Raw genomic sequence first — 16,846 nt, 5'->3', positions numbered from 1 at the left:
TATTAATTTTGTCATGTGAACATTGATTTTAAACTGTTGCTGGACTGAAGGAAGGACTTGTTAAAAAAAAAAATCACCAGACACTTGGCTGGAAAAACATTTGCATACCAACAGACAGTGCTTGGAGAGACAAAGGACTATTCCCTGCTCCAATTAACCCCAAATAAATTTTGATCACCAGACATTAAAGGCAAGGAAGCATATTCCAGGTCCTGCTAAGATGATACAATCCACAGAGCCAGGACTGGTTAAACCAGCTGGTCACATGAATAACTGGCTAGTCCAGGTTTTTTGAACAAGCCACTTGGATTCAGAAGGCAGTTTTGAAACTGAAGCTGAAACAAGTAAGTCTCCCGTCTGGCTGTCTCTCTCTCTATCTCACAAGCCACTGGACCCACGGAAGACACGTAAAGGTCAAGGTCAAGAGAGAAAAGACGACTACCTCGAAACACGTTGAAGCATGCACTGGGCCCCAACGAATTGCAAGTCTGACTTGCAACCAAAGACTTCGCAGCAAACTCAAAGGACAGTAAAACAGAAACCCATCAATTGTCTCAAACCTTTCCCCTTTATTCTTTTCTACTTTTCTATCTCTATCTGCATGTGTTTATCGCGTATGCATGCTAGTGTGGTCCTGTCGCATATTCGTAGTCAGTAGCCAGATTAGAGTTTAAGAAATTTCTACCTTTCTTGTTTAAATCTAAGGAAACCTGTCTGAATTGATTTCTTTGCCTTACAGTTGTTGGAGCAGTGAACAAGGATTCACTAAAGGGGAACTAAAAACACTAAATTAAACCCTGTTACGGTTAAACCAAACAAAGGCTGAGAGGCAACCCCGAGACCCCTCTCACCCGGTCGTAACAATATCGACCCTCAATCTCTGAGTGGCTGTATCCAAGGCAACCAGGATGCACCTTTTGAAGCTGGTTGATTCCCTCTCTGTATGGTTATATCCAACGACAACTCAAATGCACCTTCTCGGTAACTCCTGAGGCTTGCTAGTTCTTAAAGCAGTACTGATCCTTTGCTGTCTTATAGCCTCACTGCATATCTCCCCAGAAAAAAAAAACAGGATCATGACAATAGGTGCTTCCTCAAAAATTGTCTATAAATGCAGAAGCTGTTTCCCACTTGAGCAGACAGATAATCAGAGGCAATATAAATTAATGGGTTGTTTTTATTGCAAATAACAGGTGACAGCATTTCTATCCATCTTCTGTGGTGAGAGCAAAGCAATACATGTTTTAGTATTTGAATGCTGAGATGTGTTACCAGCTTAAAAATATGCTACAAATTGAAGGGAAACTCAGGAAAAAGTTTTGAAAATGCAAAGAACTGGTATTGAAATGTATGGCAGCAACAAAAATGTGAGGGGCAATAAATGTTTTGTGATGTAGGGAAAAACAAACTGGCACGCAGTTAGTATGGTTCTCCTTATAACTTGTGCAGGACAGGGAAAGGAAACCATTTGTCACATTACTGATGTAATGTCCTCACATTATGGAATCATTGGGTTGAATTTTATGACCCTCCCCCACAAAGAGTGAGATGGTGGCGGGTGGGGGATGTAAAATGGAGCTGGAGGCTCCAGGAGTCATTCCCGACCCGCCCCAGGCCAATCAAGACCCTTAAGTGACCACTTCACAGCATGGCAAGTTGGGCAGCCAAGGCCCAAGAAAAGCAGCCTGACAAAAGCAGGCGGCACTCTGGCAGCCTGGGGTGGGGGGGGGGGGGCCCTCAAGATTGGGCACCCTGCACCCGATGGAGGGTCACCCCTACTGCCCGATCCATCCTCAACACCAGACACGTCCGCCCCCCCCCAGCGTCCTCCCAATTGACCACCCTTGCCTCGCCGGGGCCTGATTGATCATCCCGGCGAGGGAACAAAAACTTACCTTTGTTCGGGCTCCCTACATCATCTTCACGCTGGGCTGTAGTCCCAGCAGTGGCCACTGCTCCCAGTGGCGCTGCTGGGATAGTTAGCTGTCGGCCTGCTGATTGGCTGGCAACTCTATTAGGCAACACTTCCTGCCTCAAGTGGGTGGAAGTCCCGCCTCACACCAATTAAAGCCACGCGACCGGCAAAATACGGGTCAGATCCCCAGGCGAGGCGGAAGCAGGTTTGCCACTGACTTTTCAGTTGGTGGCCGGCTTCGGTCTGCCCAGGGTTAAATCCCGGCCACTGTGTTCCAACACAAATACAGGTCATTCAGCCCATTAAGTTTTTCACTTGAGTAAACTAGTGGATTTCAATCGCCTGCTTGTCTTTTATAACCTTTCCAAAGTCCTCTTCAAACAACTATCTAATGCTTTTTAAAACAAAACTATGGGCTCTATTACAGCGATGGTTTATGACAGAGAATCGCACATTCCAACCACCTTCAGTAGGAAGTTTTTTTTTAAAGAAATCTCCGCTTTAATTCTTCTGTGATCATCTTAAATTTGTGCCTCATCATCTTACTGACTAGTATCATAACCTCAGTGTCTCAAATTTAAAATTCACATGTTCATGTTTAAGTCCTTTCATGACTTCATCTGTCCCGATCTCCAATATCCTCCAGCTGTATAACCATCCACCCACCACCATTACACATACACACTCAGACTCTGGCCTCCATGCCAACATTCAGAAATATTATACAGGTCAAATGATCAGTTGTCATTCTTGTCTTTTTTAATTGCCATGATTGTAGCTTGTGCTTTCAATGTTCAACGTTTGAACTTCGTGACACATGGGAAATTACATTTTACTTTTTGCAACATTTTGAAATTTTCTAGTCTTGGCCTCTTTTATAACTCATTCATAGGATGCAAGCATTGCTGGCATGGCCAGTATTAATTGCTCATTCCTAACTATCTTTGAGAGGTGATGCTCAGCCACCTTCTTAAACCACTGCAGCCCGTGGTGAAGGTATACACACAGGGCTATTAAGGAGGGAGTTCCAGGATCTTGACCCAGTGACAATGAAGGAATGGCATTATATTTCAAAGACATGATAGTGTGCGACTTGGAGGGGAACTTGCTGGTGGTGGTGCTTCCATGCACCTGCTGCCCTTGTCCTTCTGAACAGTACAGGCTTAGGAGGTGCTGTCAAAAAAGCCTTGCGAGTTGCTGCAGTGCATTTTGAAGATGGTAAATACTGTAGTCACTTATGCTACTGGTGGAGGGAATGAATGTTTAAGGTGGTGGAGAGGGTGCCAATCAAGCTGGCCAGTTTGTCCTGGATGATGTTGGGCTACTTGAGTGTTGTTGGAGCTGCACTCATCCAGACATGCGGAAAGTAGTCTGTTACACTCCTGGCTTGTACCTCATAAAAGATAGAATGAGTTCAAGTAATCAGGAGATGAGCCACTCACCATAGTATACCCAATTTCTGACCTGTTCTTGTAACCATTGTATTTATGTGGCTGGTCCAACTAAGTTTCTGGTGAAAGGTAACCTCCAGGATATTGATGGTGGGGAATCACTGATAGTAATGCTAGTGAATGTCGAGGGGAGATGGTTAGATTCTCCCTTGCTGGAGATAGTCATTGCTGCAAATGTTATCTGCCACTTATCAGCCCAAGCCTGAATGTTATCCAGGTCTTGCTGTATGTGGGCACAGACTGCTTCAGTATCTGAAGAGTTGCGAATAGAACTGAACACTGCATCAGTGAACATCTACACTTCTGACCTTATGATGGAGGGTAGATCATTGATGAAGCAGCTGAAAATGGTTGGGCTTAGGACACTGTCTGGAGGTACTTCGGCAATGATGTCTTGGGGCTGAGATGTTTGGCCTCCAACAACCACCACATCATCTTTCTTTCTGCTAGGTATGACTCCAACCAATCGAGAGTTTCCCCCAATTCCATTTTACTAGGGTTCCTGGATACCACACTCTGTTGAATGCTGTTTGATGTGAAGGACTGTCACTCTCAACTCATCTCTAGAATTCAGCTCTTTTGTCTGTGTTTGGACCAAGGCTGTAATGAGGTCTGGAGCTAAGTGGTCGTGGCGGAACCCAAACTGCGCCATCGGTAGGCATGTTATTGGTGAGTAAGTGCTGCTTGATGGCACTAATTATAACATCTTCCATCACTTCATTGGTGATGGGGTGGTATTTGGTCGATTGGATTCATGCTGCTTTTTGAGGACTGGGAAATTTTTTGCATTGTCGGACATATGCCAGTGTTGTAGCCGTACTGGAACAGCTTGGTTAGAGCTGAGGCTAGTTCTGGAGCACAAGTCTTCAGCGCTACAGCAGATGTTGTCAGGGCCCATAGCTTTTGCTGTAATCAGTGTGCTCAGCCATTTAAATTTCTCAGCCTTGAAAACTAAGTGATATTAAGGAGCTTTTTAAAAAAAATCAATTGCAAGTTGAAAATAGAGGATATACAACTATTGAAACATAATAGAGTCTTAATTAAAAAGTCAGGTCAAGCTATGACAATGAAAATGAAAAAGAGAAAAAAAATGAAGCCATGTAAATGGAATTCACTTACTCTGGGTAAGCCAAATCCACTTGGAATCTTGTAGGGAACATACTTTCTGTAGATGTGTCCTACTCTGGAGCAAGGAATGTCTTCCATCCGTCCACCACACATCCATACCTGTACCATTCAAAAGCAGTATTAGAATTAGAACATTACAGCGCAGTACAGGCCCTTCGGCCCTCAATGTTGCACCGACCTGTGAAACCATCTGACCTACACTATTCCATTTTCATCCATATGTCTATCCAATGACCACTTAAATGCCCTTAAAGTTGGCGAGACTACTACTGTTGCAGGCAGGGCGTTCCACGCCCCTACTACTCTCCGAGTAAAGAAACTACCTCTAACATCTGTCCTATATCTATCACCCCTCAACTTAAAGCTATGTCCCCTCGTGTTTGCCTTCACCATCCGAGGAAAAAGACTCTCACTATCCACCCTATCTAACCCTCTGATTATCTTATATGTCTCTATTAAGTCAGTATATTAACAATGCAAATTTAACATCGCCAAGGTGAAACCCACATACATAATATAAGCCATCAGCACTACCAAATGATCTGACTAACCCAACTGTACTTCAAAAAGATCAGAATTATTTAACACCAGTCAATCCCATGACATTTCAAACAGGGGGCGAGGACCAAGTGCAGTCTTCAGTTAAAGTTGAGTTGAAAGGTGAGGGATTAATGTATTTGGACCGACAGAATTAATTTAGTTCCCATTTTAAAGTTATCATTCTAGCATTATTTTAATACAATGCAACACAAGAACAACTTATTTACAATATATGTAGAAGATGGGAGGAGGAAATGGATTTGGCAAGGGGGTAGGAGAGAGTGAGAGCCAATGGAGAGGAGAGATGGGAGTGAACAGATGAGGATTAGCCCTTGAAAACATGCATAGCATCAAGGTTTCCAATGACAAGGAACAGCCCTCAAAGGGTTCAAAGACGCTAAGTGAGAGGGTATGTATAATGTTCCCTATTTAGCAGGGAGTTGGGAGGAAAGAACTGCAAAGCGGAAAGGTTAATGAGGATTAATCAGCCCAGAGCTGAGAGAGGAGATACAAGCCTGCTGCCCAAGTTCAGAACCAAAGAATGTGGGGAAGACCAATGGGAAACTATCTAACAGGAGGCTCCAGTTAAAGATGCGACACCTGAGCCTCTAGTACTTCTATTAGCTGTCCCAATTCTTTTTAATTCGCTCATGGGACACAAGCAAGGACAGCATTTGTTGCCCTGGAGAAAGTGGTGGTAAGCTACCTTCTTGAACTGCCACAGTCCATGTGGTGTGGGTACACCCACAGTGCTGTTAGGAAGGGAGTTCCAAGTTAGGATGGTGTGTGGCTTGGAGGGGAACTTGCAGGTTGTGCTGTTCCCATGCATCTGCTGCCCTGGTCATTCTAGATGGAGGTCACAGATTTGGAAGGTACTGTAAACGGAGGCTTGGCAAGTTGCTGCAGTGCACTTTGTAGATGGTACACACTGCTGCCACTGTGCGCCATTGGCAGAGGGAATAAATATTTAAGCTGGTGGATGTGGTGCCAAACAAGCAGGCTGCTTTATCCTGGATGGTGTCGAGCTTGGAGTGCTGCTGGAGCTGCATTCATCCAGGCAAGTGGAGAGTGTTCCATCACATTCTGACTTGTAGATGGTGGACAGATTTTGGGGAGACAGGAGGTGAGTTACTCATCACAGAATTCCCAGCCTCCAACCTGCTCTTGTAGCCACTGTATTTATGACTGGTCCAGTTAAGTTTCTGGTCAATGGTGACTTATAGGATGTTAATGGTGGGGGAGATTCAGTGATGATAATGCCATTGAACGTCAAGGTGAGATGCTTACTCTGTTTTGTTGGAGATGGTCATTGCCTGACACTTGTGTGGCACAAATGTTACTTGCCACTGATCAATCCAAGCCGAAACATTGACCAGGTCTTGCTGCATGCGGGCATGGACTGCTTTGGATTTGCGGAGTTGTGAATGGTACTGAACACCGTGTAATCATCAGCGAACATGCCTACTTCTGACCTTTTGTTGGAGGAAAGGTCATTGATGAAGATGGTTGGGCCTAGTACAGTACCCTGAGGAACTGCTGCAGCGATATCCTGCAGCTAATGATTGGCTTCTAACAACCACAACCACAAAGGAGCCTTGGCTCAAAGAAGGGCAGGTCTGGGTGTTAAATATTCCTGGATACAAGGTGTTTAGGAAAGATAGGAAAGGGAAAAAAGGGGAGGAGTGGCGGTATTGATTAAGACGACCATTGTACTGCCAGAGAAAAAGGATGTCCCAGAGGGGATGAGGACAGAATCTGTTTGGCTAGAGCCAAGGAATAAAAAAATTGCAGTTACATTGCATACATTGTCTAGAGGCCACCGACTAGTGGGAAGAATGTAGAGGAAGAAGTTTTCAAGAAAACTACAGCGAAGTGCAAAAATTAAAGGGTAGTTATAATGGGGGACTTTAATTATCCAAATATACACTGGGATAGTAGTAGTGAGGGGCAAGAGTTCCTAGAGTGCACTCATGAACGTTTTATACATCAGTATGTTGCTAGTCCAACGAGAAAGGAGGCACTTGGTTCTTGGGAATGAGGTGGGCCAAGTGGATCATTAGGGGACAGTGATCATTGTATCATAAGGTTTAGACTGACTATGGAAAAGGACAAAGAACGATCCAGAGTAACATTAATTAACTGGGGGAAAGCCAACTTCAATGGATTAAGAATGGATCTGGGATGAATAAATTGGGAGTCAAAAGGTTGGCAGGAAAAATGGTAGCTGAACAATGGGCTACCTTCAAAGAATGATCTTCCCTCCAACAAAAGATCAGAAGTAGGCATGTTCGCTGATGACTGCACAATGTTCAGTACCATTCACAACTCCACAAATACTGAAGGTATTATTAAAGACGTTATAGCAGGGCACTTAGAAAAATTGAAGGCAATCAAGCAGAGACAATATGGTTTTGTTAAAAGGAAATCATGTTTAACCAATTTATTGGAGTTCTTTGAGGGAGTTACATGTGCTGTGGATGAAGAGGAACCGGTGGATGTATTATACTTAGATTTCCAGAAGGCATTTTATAAGGTGCCACATCAAAGGTTATTGCAAAAAATAAAAGCTCATGATGGGATAACAAATTGGCATGAATAGAAGATTGGCTAGCTAACAGGAAAGAGAGAGTAGGCATAAATGGGCCATTTTCTGGTTGGCAAGATGTAAATGAGTGGTGTGACACAGAGATATGTGCTGGGGCCTCAACTTTTTGCAATTTATATAAATGACTTACATGAAGAGACCAAAAGTATGATTTCTAAATTTGCTGATGACACAAAGATAGGTAGGAAAGTAGGTTGTGAAGAGGACATAAGGAGGCTACAAAGGGGGCTAGATAGGTTAAGTGAGTGGGCAAAAATCTGGCAGATGGAGTATAATGTGGGAAAATGCGAAGTTGTCCATTTTGGCAGGAAGAACAACAAAGCATATTATCTAAATGGTGAGAGATTACAGAGCTCTGAAATACAGAGGGATCTGGGTGTCCTAGTGCATGAATCGCAAAAGGTTAGTACTCAGGTACAGCACATAATTGGGAAAGCTAATAGAATGTTATTGTTCATCGTGAGGGGAATTGAACACAAAAATAGGGAGGTTATGCTTCAGCTATAAAAAGACATTGGTGAGACCACATCTGGAGTACTGTATTGGTCTCCTTATTTAAGGAAGGATGGAAATGCTTTGGAAGCACTTCAAAGAAGGTACACTAGACTGATACCTGGAATGGGCGGGCTAGATTGGACAGGCTCAGCTTGTATCTACTGGAATTTAGAAAAGAGGCGACTTGATTGAAACATACAAGATCCTGAGGGGTCTTGACAAGGTGGATGTGGAAGGGATGTTTCCCCTTGTGGGAGAATCAAGAACCAGGGGTCACTGTTTAAAAATAAGAGGTCATCCATTTAAGACAGAGATGGGGAGAAATTGTTTCTCTGAGGGTTGTGAGTCTTTGGAACTCTTCCTCAAATGGCGGTGGAAGCAGAGTCTTTGAATATATTTAACGCAGAGGTAGATAGATTCTTGATAAGCAAGGTTATTGGGGTAGGTAGTAATGTGGAGAAATCAGTTCAGCCATGAACTTATTGAATGGCGGAGCAGGCTCAAAGGGCCGAGTGGCCAATTCCTGCTCCTAATTCATATGTTCATAAGAGATAGTTCAGGCACAGTCAAGGTATGTTCCCTCGAAGGGGAAAAGTAGGGTAAATAAATCCAGAGCGTCCTGGATGACACAAGAGACAGAAACTAAGATAAAGAAGAAAAAGTGTCTGATGCCAGACAGAAAATACTATTGAGAACCAAACTGAATACAGAAGGCTCAGAGGGGAAATGAAAAAGCAAATAAGAGAAACAAAGAATGAGTATGAAAAGAGACTGCCAGTTAACATAAAAGGGAATTCCAAAGTTTTCTACAGACATATAAATAGTAAAAGAGTGGTAAAAGGAGGAGTGGGGCCGATTAGGGACCAAAAAGGGGATTTGCGCATGGAGGCAGAGGGCACAGCTGAGGTATTAAATGAATATTTTGAATCTATCTTTCCTAAGGAAGATGATGCAATCCAGGCAATGGTGAAAGAGGAGTTAATTTTAAACCCTTCTAGTGTCTGAATTGATAGGCTGTCTGTGCGTAAAGTGGACCAGATGAGATGCATCCAAGGATACTGAGAGAAGTGAGAATGGAAATTGCGGAGGCACTGGCCATAATTTTTCAGTCTTCCTTAGACTCAGGGGTGCTGCCAGAGGACTGGAGAAGTGCATATGTTGTTTGTTCAAAAAAGGGCGTAAAGATAAGCCCTGCAACTGCAGGCCAGTCAGTTTAACTTCAGTGGTGGGGAAAATTCAAGAAAGAATGAATAATTCAGGACAAAATTACTAGTCACATGGACGAATGTGGGTTAATTAAAGAAAGCCAGCATGTATTTCTTAAGGGAAAATCATGTTTAACTAACTTGCAGGAGTGTTTTTGAAGCAGTAACAAAGAGGGTTGGTGAGGGCAATACAGTTGATGTGATATACATGGATTTCTAAAAGGCATTTGATACAAACTAGAACACAACAGACTTGTGAACAAAGATATAGCTCATGGAATAAATGGGACAGGAGTAACACGGATATGGAATTGGCTGAGTGACAGGTAAGAGATAGTGGTTAATGGATGTTTCTGAGGCTGGAGAGGTGTTTCTAGTGGAGTTCCCCAGCGGCCAGTGTTGGGATCCTTGCTTTTCCTGATATATGTTAATGACCTAGGCCTTGGTGTACAGAGAACAATTTCAAAGTTTGCAGATGATACGAAACTTGGAAGCATTGTGAACTGTGAGGAGGATAGTGTAGAACTTCAAAAGGACATAGACAAGTTGGTGGAATGGGCAGTCATGTGGCAGATGAAGTTCAATGCGGAGAAATGTGAAGCGATACATTTTGGGAGGAAGAACATGGAGAGACAATATAAAATAAGGGGTACAATTCTAAAGGGGGTGCAGGAGCAGAGGGACCTGGGTGTATAGGTGTATAAGTCATTGAAGGTGGCAGGGGAGGTTGACAGAGCAGTTAATAAAGCATACAGTATCCTGGGCTTTATTAATAGTGGCGACCACGCTCTGGAAGTGGTTCAAGAGTTCACCTACCTAGGCTCAACTATCACCAGTAACCTGTCTCTAGACGCAGAAATCAACAAGCGCATGGGTAAGGCTTCCACTGCTATGTCCAGACTGGCCAAGAGAGTGTGGGAAAATGGCGCACTGACACGGAACACAAAAGTCCGTGTATCAGGCCTGTGTCCTCAGTACCTTGCTCTATGGCAGCGAGGCCTGGACAACGTATGCTAGCCAAGAGCGACGTCTCAATTCATTCCATCTTCGCTGCCTCCGGAGAATACTTGGCATCAGGCGGCAGGACTATATCTCCAACACAGAAGTCCTTGAAGCGGCCAACACCCCCAGCTTATACACACTACTGAGTCAGCGGCGCTTGAGATGGCTTAGCCATGTGAGCCGCATGGAAGATGGCAGGATCCCCAAAGACACATTGTACAGCGAGCTCGCCACCGGTATCAGACCCACCGGCCGTCCATGTCTCCGCTATAAAGACGTCTGCAAACGCGACATGAAATCGTGTGACATTGATCACAAGTCGTGGGAGTCAGTTGCCAGCATTCGCCAGAGCTGGCAGGCAGCCATAAAGTCAGGGCTAAATTGTGGCGAGTCGAAGAGACTTAGTAGTTGGCAGGAAAAAAGACAGAGGCGCAAGGGGAGAGCCAACTGTGCAACAGCCCCGACAAACAAATTTCTCTGCAGCACCTGTGGAAGAGCCTGTCACTCCAGAATTGGCCTTTATAGCCACTCCAGGCGCTGCTTCACAAACCACTGACCACCTCCAGGCGCGTATCCATTGTCTCTCGAGATAAGGAGGCCCAAAAGAAGAAGAAAAGAATTAATAGTGGCATAGAGTACAAGAGAAAGGAGGTTATGTTGAACTTGTATAAGACCTCAGCTGGAGTATTGCGTCCAGTTCTGGGCGCCATGCTTTAGGAACGATGTGAAGGTGTTAGAAAGTGTGCAGAAAAGATTCATGAGAATAATTCCAGGGATGAGGAACTTCAGTTCTGAAGATAGATTGGAGAAGTTGCGACTGTTTTCTTTGGAGAAGACGGAGAGTTGTTTTAATAGAGGTACTCAAAATCATGAAGGGTCTGGAAAGAGTAGAGAGAGAGAGAGAGAGAGAGAGAGAAAAAGAGAGAAACTGTTCCGACTCATGAAAGGATTGAGAAAGGGCACAGATTTAAAGTAATTGGTAAAAGAAGCAAATGCGACATGAGGAAAAACTTTTTCATGCAATGTGTGGTTAAGGGCTGGAATGCACTGCCTGAGAGTGTGGGGGAGGCAAGTTCAATCAAGGTTTTCAAAAGGGAATTAGTCAGTTATGTGAAAAGGAAGAATGTGCAGGGTTCCGTGGAGAAGGTGGGACAGTGGCACTAAATGAAATGCTCAATAGGAGAACCGGTGCAGACATGACGGGCCAAATGGCCTCCTTCTGCGCTGTAACAATTCTGTGATTCTGTACTTCCTTTGTGCTAGATGACTCCAACCAATGGAGTTCTTCTGATTTCCACGGACTTCAATTTTGCTTGGGCTCCTTGATGCCAGACTTGGTCAAGGGCAATCACTATCACCTCACCGTACAGGGCAGTGAGCTATGTAACACTGTAAAAGTGGTCACTTATACAGCACTCCTACATAGAAATGTCACCCACATACATCAGCAGTTACATCAAATAAGTAGCTTCATTGGCAGGGCATGTATTAATCCACAGTTAATCCTATCTGTAAAAAGGAGCATCAGGAAATCAAAAGAAGCAACTTAAATGATCTACAGCAATAGACATTTTGTAAAATTTAGCAATAACCTACGAAGAGTGGTTTTACTTACCACTCAGTCCCATGAATACACTTTAGGACTTGGAAAGCTCATTGAAATAGATGGTTACAGGTGAGTTAAAAAGAGTCATCAGACTTTACAGTGCAGAAACATGCCATTCAGCCTACTGGTGTTTACGGTCCATAGGAGCATCATCCCATCCTCCTTCATTTCACTGGCTGAAGAGCTGGTGTAGGTGGGAGGGCCTCACCTACTTGGACCATTAGGATCTCTTCTGGTGCAGAGGAGACCTGTACAAGAGGGACGGGTTGCATCTGAACTGGAAGGGGACCATTATCCTTGCGGGGAGGTTTGCTAGTATTACTCGGGAGGGTTTAAACTAGTCTGGCAGGGGGGTGGGACCCAAAGTAGTAGTCTCTCCGATGAGATAGTTGAGGCAAATGTAGAGGTTAAAGCAAGTCCAGTAGGCAGGCCGGGCAGGGACAGGACAGGGAGCGTAGAAGGTCTGGTAGGCTAAACTGCATTGACTTTAATGCGAGAAGCCTTACAGGTAAGGTAGATGAACTCGGAGCATAGATCGGTACATGGGATTGTGATATTATAGCTATTACGGAAATGTGGTTGAGGGTTGGGCAGGACTAGCAGATCAATGTTCCGGGGTACCGATGCTTCTGGCGTGACAGAGGTGGAGGTAAGAGAAGAGGGGGAGTTGCACTATTGATTAGGGAGGACATCACGGCAGTACTTAAAGAGGATATCCCAGGGGGAACGTCCAGTGAGGTCATATGGGTAGAACTTAGAAATAAGAAAGGGGTGATCACTTTGATGGGATTATACTATAGGCCCCCAATATTCAGGAGGAGCATGTATGTAGGGAAATCACAGATAGGTGAAGGAATTGTAGGGTTGTAATATTAGGTGATTTTAACTTCCCTAATATTGACTGGGAATGCCTTAGTGCTAAGGGATCAGATGGGGAAGAATTTGTTAAGTGTGTCCAGGATAGTTTTCTGAAGCAGTATGTGGATGGCCCTACTAGAGAAGGGGCTACACTCGACCTCCTCTGAGGAGATGAGGATGGGCAGGTGGTTGATGTGTCAGTGGGGCATCACTTTGGGACCAGTGACCATAATTCTATTAGCTTCAAGATAGTTATGGAAAAGGATAGGACTGGTCCTCAGGTTGAACTCCTAAATTGGGGGAAGGTTAATTTCGATGGCATCAGACAGGAACTCTCAAAAGCTGATTGGGAAAGGCTGTTTACAGGTAAAGGGACGTCTGGCAAGTGGGAGGCTTTTAAAAGTGAGATAGGAAGAGTTCAGGGCTGGCATGTTCCTGTTAGATTGAAGGGCAAGGCTGGCAAGTTTAGGGAACCTTGGCTAACGAGGGATATTGAGGGTGTGGTCAGGACAAAGAAGGAGGCATACGTCAGGTATAGGCAGTTGGGATCAAGCAAGTCCCTCGAGGAGTATAAGGGATGTAGGAGTACACTTAAAAAGGAAATTAGGAGGGCAAAAAGGGGCCATGAGATTTCTCTGGCAGATAAGATAAAGGAGAATCCTAAATGATTCTAGAAGTATATTAAGAGTAAAAGGGTAGCTAGGGAGAGAGTAGATCCCTTTATGGATCAGTGTGGTAATCTAGGTGTGGAGCCACAGGAAATGGGCGAAGTCTTAAATGAATACTTCTTGTCTGTATTTACTGTGGAGAAGGTCATGGAAGCTAATGAGTTCAAGGGAAGGAACAGTGATATCCTGGAGCATATCAACATTACAAAGGAGGAGGTGTTGGAGGTTTAAAGCGCATTAAGGTGGATAAATCCCCAGGGCCTGACCAGGTGTATCCTAGGATGCTATGGGAAGCAAGGGAGGAGATTGCTGGGGCCCTGGCAGAGATTTTTGTATCATCATTAGCCACGGGTGAGGTACCGGAAGACTGGAGGATAGCTAATGTTGTGCCTTTATTTAAGAAGGGCACCAGGCATAAGCCAGGGAACTACAGGCCGGTGAGCCTTACATCAGTGGTGGGATAGTTATTGGAAGGGATTCTGAGCGACAGGATTTATATGAATTTGGAAAAGCAACATCTGATTAGGGATAGTCAGCATGGCTTTGTGCGTGGGAAATCATGTGTCACGAATGAGAGTTTTATGAGGAGGTGACCAAGAGGATTGACGAGGGCAAGGCGATGGACGTTGTCTACATGGACTTTAGCAAGGCCTTTGACAAGGTCCCGCATGGTAGGCTAGTCTGGAAGGCTCAAACACACAGGATCCAGGGTAAGTTAGCCAATTGGATACAAAATTGCCTTGGTGATAGAAGGCAGAGTGTGGTAGTGGAGGGTTGTTTTTCAGATTGGAGGCCGATGACCAGTGGTGTGCCGCAGGGATCGGTGCTGGGCCCTCTGTTGTTTGTCATATATATTCATGACTTTGATGAGAATGTAGGGGGCATGATTAATAATGACACCAAAATTGGTGGTATAGTGGACAGTGAAGAAGGCTGTCTAAGGTTACAACAGGATATAGATCAACTGGGAAAGTGGGCAAGGGATTGGCAAATTGGAATTTAATGCAGTCAAGTGTGAAGTGATGCATTTTGGGAAGTTAAACCAGGGCAGGACATATACAGTGAATGGCAGGGCCCTGGGGAGTGCTGTTGAGCAGAGACACCTTGGGCTGCAAGTACATAGTTCCCTGAAAGTGGCAACACAGGTAGACAGGGTGGTGAAGAAGGTGTATGGCATGCTTGCTTTCATCAGCTGAGGCATTGAATACAAGAATTGGGACGTCATGTTACAGTTGTACATAACGTTGGTTAGGCCCCATTTGGAGTACTGTGTGCAGTTCTGGTCGCCGCACTACAGGAAAGATGTGATTAAGCTAGAGAGGGTGCAGAAAAGATTCACAAGGATGTTGCCTGGTTTGGAGGGCTTGAGTTATAAACAGAGATTGGATAGGCTGAGTCTGTTTTCCCTGGAGCGAAGGAGGCTGAGAGGGGACATGATAGAGGTATATAAAATTATGAGAGGCATAGATAGGGTAGATAGCCAGAGTCTGTTTCCCATGGTAGGGGTGAGTAAAACTAGAGGGCATAGATTTAAGGTGAGAGGGAGGAGGTTTAAAGGGGATTAAAGGGGTAAATGTTTCACACAAAGAATCTGGTATGAGCTGCCTGAGGTGGTGGTGGAGGCAGGAACAGGAGCAACATTTAAGAGGCATCTGGACGGGTCCTTAAATGAGCAAGGTATAGAGGAATATGGAATTAATGCAGGCAGGTGGGATTAGTATAGATAGGCATTATGGTCGGCATGGACACGGTGGGCTGAAGGGCCTGTTTCTATGCTGTATGACTATGACTCTACGACGATTGGCATATCCTCCTATTCCTTTCTTCCTCATGTGCTTATCTAGCTTTCCCTTAAATGCATCTTTGCTAGTCGCCTCAACTACTCTATATAGCAGCAAGTTCCACATTCTAACCTCTCTGGGTAAATGAGTTTCTTCTGAACTCCTTATTGGATTTATTAGTGGCCATCTTATATTTATGACCCCACAAGTGGAAATATCCTCACTATGTCTACCCTATCAAAACTGTTTACAGTTTTAAAGACCTCGATCATGCCATGCTAGAGCCTGCTCCTTTCTAGAAGAGCCTCATCCTGTGCAGTCTTTCCTGATAATTATAACCTATAATAGTTACACAATTCAAGATTCTAGATGTTAATTCAGAATGCAATGTATAGCTTAAACACTTCAAATGAAAAATTGATCACAGGGATAACAACCATTAACATTACAATTTTCATTAACAGTGAAAGATTTCTAATTAAGATGCCATAATATTTAAGTCTTGAGATTTGGCAGGTAGCTACTGCACTGTACGAAAGAGAATTTTAGTGATACTGTACTGCTCCAGGCTCAATTAAGAACGTTATGAATGCATTCATGAGACCATGGTATGAAGCTTACCTTGAATGATATTTCATACTGTTCTCCTCCCCAAATTTCCAAACCTGTGTCATAGCCACCCAGCTCCCAGAACCACTTTCTATCAACTGCAAATAAACCTCCAGCCATGACAGGTGATCTGCAAAGATACAAGTAGACTGATTGTTATAAAAGGGATGTTAATAAGAAGTGTTGGTATATGTCTTTGATCCACCAGAAGGGGGATGTGGAACCAGGGTGCAATTGAAGGAGGGTTTTTGAAGGCAAGTAGGAAGTGGCCAGACAGAGAAATCAGAGTAGAGCACTTTAGAACAAAGCAGCATTGTGGCTGAATAAGCATGCACCAGTGGTGAAACAAAGGAAGCAAATGAGGTTGCGGAGAAGTCTAGAGTCACAGAACACACACACACACAAAAAGGAGGAAATCACTAAGTAGGGAGAAGTGCAACAAGGCTAGAGATTTGAAAAATAAGGACTAGAATTTTGAAATCAAGAGTATATGGAGGATATGATGATGGGAGTTTGAGATTTCATTTAGGTAAGAACATAAGCTGCTGTGTTTTAGATAAGTTCAAACATACATTGGTTCAGACAGGAAGTCCAGTTAGGTCAAATGTGGAGCTGGAGGCAGCATGAGGATTTCAGCAAGAGATGGGAAGAGAAAGAAGCAGAGATGGAAGAAAATAATTTTAATAAAAGGGACACATGTAAAGGAGGAGGTTGAATTCAGGTCAAAGAAGCTAATGTTCCATACTTCCTGCCTCATGTTCAGATGGCAAGGTTGATGGCAGCTGGTGAGGTTGATGGAATAAAGGCAGGTGGCATTTAGCTTGTTTTGCTCACCCAGTCTTGATATTAGATGGGCAATCTGAGTATGACACCAAGCTTTGGAGCAAAGGGAAAGACAGTAAGGTAGAGCAGGGTGCCATCAGTATACGTGTGATTCTGACCTCCAACTCCTCCTTGAGGAGACTGAATGCAGGAGGCATTCT

General features: G+C 44.1%; 1 protein-coding gene across 2 annotated transcripts in view; it reads right to left on the bottom strand.

Annotated features, from left to right (window-relative positions):
- Nucleotides 1-16,846, bottom strand: part of LOC137375926 (polypeptide N-acetylgalactosaminyltransferase 10-like) — a 137,526-nt gene that overhangs the window by 32,949 nt on the left and 87,731 nt on the right. For both annotated transcript variants that reach the window (XR_010976097.1, XM_068043634.1), the window contains exons 7-8: nucleotides 15,876-15,993; nucleotides 4,486-4,593 (exon numbers count right to left, since the gene is read on the bottom strand). Coding sequence is in view for 1 of the 2 variants with exons in the window: in XM_068043634.1 (XP_067899735.1) it covers nucleotides 4,486-4,593; nucleotides 15,876-15,993 (226 nt within the window). In the remaining variant the exon portion in view is untranslated. The remainder of the gene's footprint in view (nucleotides 1-4,485; nucleotides 4,594-15,875; nucleotides 15,994-16,846) is intronic.

The sequence above is a fragment of the Heterodontus francisci genome, chromosome 12 (genome assembly GCF_036365525.1).
Source record: "Heterodontus francisci isolate sHetFra1 chromosome 12, sHetFra1.hap1, whole genome shotgun sequence".
NCBI lineage: Eukaryota > Metazoa > Chordata > Chondrichthyes > Heterodontiformes > Heterodontidae > Heterodontus > Heterodontus francisci.
This window is presented reverse-complemented; position numbering and strand designations above follow the sequence as displayed.